General features: G+C 30.1%; 1 protein-coding gene across 1 annotated transcript in view; it reads right to left on the bottom strand.

Annotated features, from left to right (window-relative positions):
• The window catches only part of NAEGRDRAFT_51839 (uncharacterized protein), a gene marked incomplete at both ends in the record, with an annotated part of 2,650 nt that extends 1,518 nt beyond the window's left edge, over positions 1-1,132 (bottom strand). Inside the window, one exon of the mRNA XM_002672988.1 lies at positions 988-1,132. Coding sequence (XP_002673034.1) covers positions 988-1,132 — 145 coding nt within the window. The remainder of the gene's footprint in view (positions 1-987) is intronic.
• Between the last annotated feature and the right edge of the window lie 122 nt (positions 1,133-1,254).

The raw sequence follows: 1,254 nt of genomic DNA, 5'->3' as shown, positions 1-1,254 counted from the left end.
TTCTCATTTGATTTTCTTCATCTTTTACAGATTGTTCCCTTTGAGCGACTTGAATTTCTCTACTTTTGACTTGTTCATCCTTCTCATTCAGGCTGTTTCTAACTTTTCCAAATTTGCCAATTGTTGTTCATATTGTTGTACGATAGAGTCGAGTTGCTTTTTGAGGAGGCTTGTTTGGTTTTTTGTTTCTTGCACTTGTTGTTTGATTTGTGATGATGATGGTGGTGCGTTGTTGGTCATGATTCCTGTTTTCTTCTTGGTCATTTGTTCTTTATTGTTTTTTTTTTGATTGGTAATCCCGTACGAGCTTTTTTTTAAAGTGATCTTCGGGATCAGCCAAGCTCTCACAATGAATGTGAGTGATGGAGCACTCATGTTTTTCCTATGGCTCACTTGTTAAGAATGATAAAGTTGTAGAAAAAGAAAAAAAGAAAAAAGAAAAAAAGATCATTTCTGGAGTGAGCTTGGGATTTAATTATAAAAAAAATTAAATAAATTAAATAAATTAAATATTAAATAGTATTACATTTTATTGTAATGGTTACAACAAGTATCTATCATTGTCATGAATTGGAACGAATTCACCCTTTACAACAAAGCAAGGCACTACACTTTCATCCAAGAGTGCTCTTTGTAATATTAATTGAGATTCCACATCCAAAATGTTAAATCCACCTCCATCAGAATGTCTTGTTAATATTAGTAATAATAATAATGGTATTCATATTGAAAGGTATCAATTTGTTGTTGTTAATCATTAATGAATTGGACAAACACTTACTTTTTGGTAATCATGTAATTCTTTCCATTCCATTGAATTGCATCTCCTGTTATAAATTTATCCAATAATTTCAAAAATTTCATTCATCATGATTATTCATCACATTCATCAATATCAACATCATCATTTTGTAGTATTAATATTAATTAATATTAGTAATAATAATAATATTATTATAGTACTAATTAGATTTACCAAAAACTTACCCTTCTCTAACTGAAATAGATTGGAACGAACCTTTCGAAGTTCAATCATTTTATGAATTGCCCACGCCTCTAAAGCTTTGTGATCCATATTGACTTTACCGTTCTTGATGGTTGAAATGATGGTTCCAATGGCATCTTCCATCATGAAGGTGCTATTTGTGTATAGTGGACCCAAATCCCAAATAGATCTTTACACATTATTGAATCAGTGAATATTGAATTATTATTTAACAAATATATACACAGTAATGTGAATGAAACTTTGAC

The sequence above is a fragment of the Naegleria gruberi genome (genome assembly GCF_000004985.1).
Source record: "Naegleria gruberi genomic scaffold NAEGRscaffold_49, whole genome shotgun sequence".
NCBI lineage: Eukaryota > Heterolobosea > Eutetramitea > Acrasida > Naegleriidae > Naegleria > Naegleria gruberi.
Note: the sequence above shows the minus strand (reverse complement) of the source record. Positions and strands in the feature narration are given on the sequence as shown.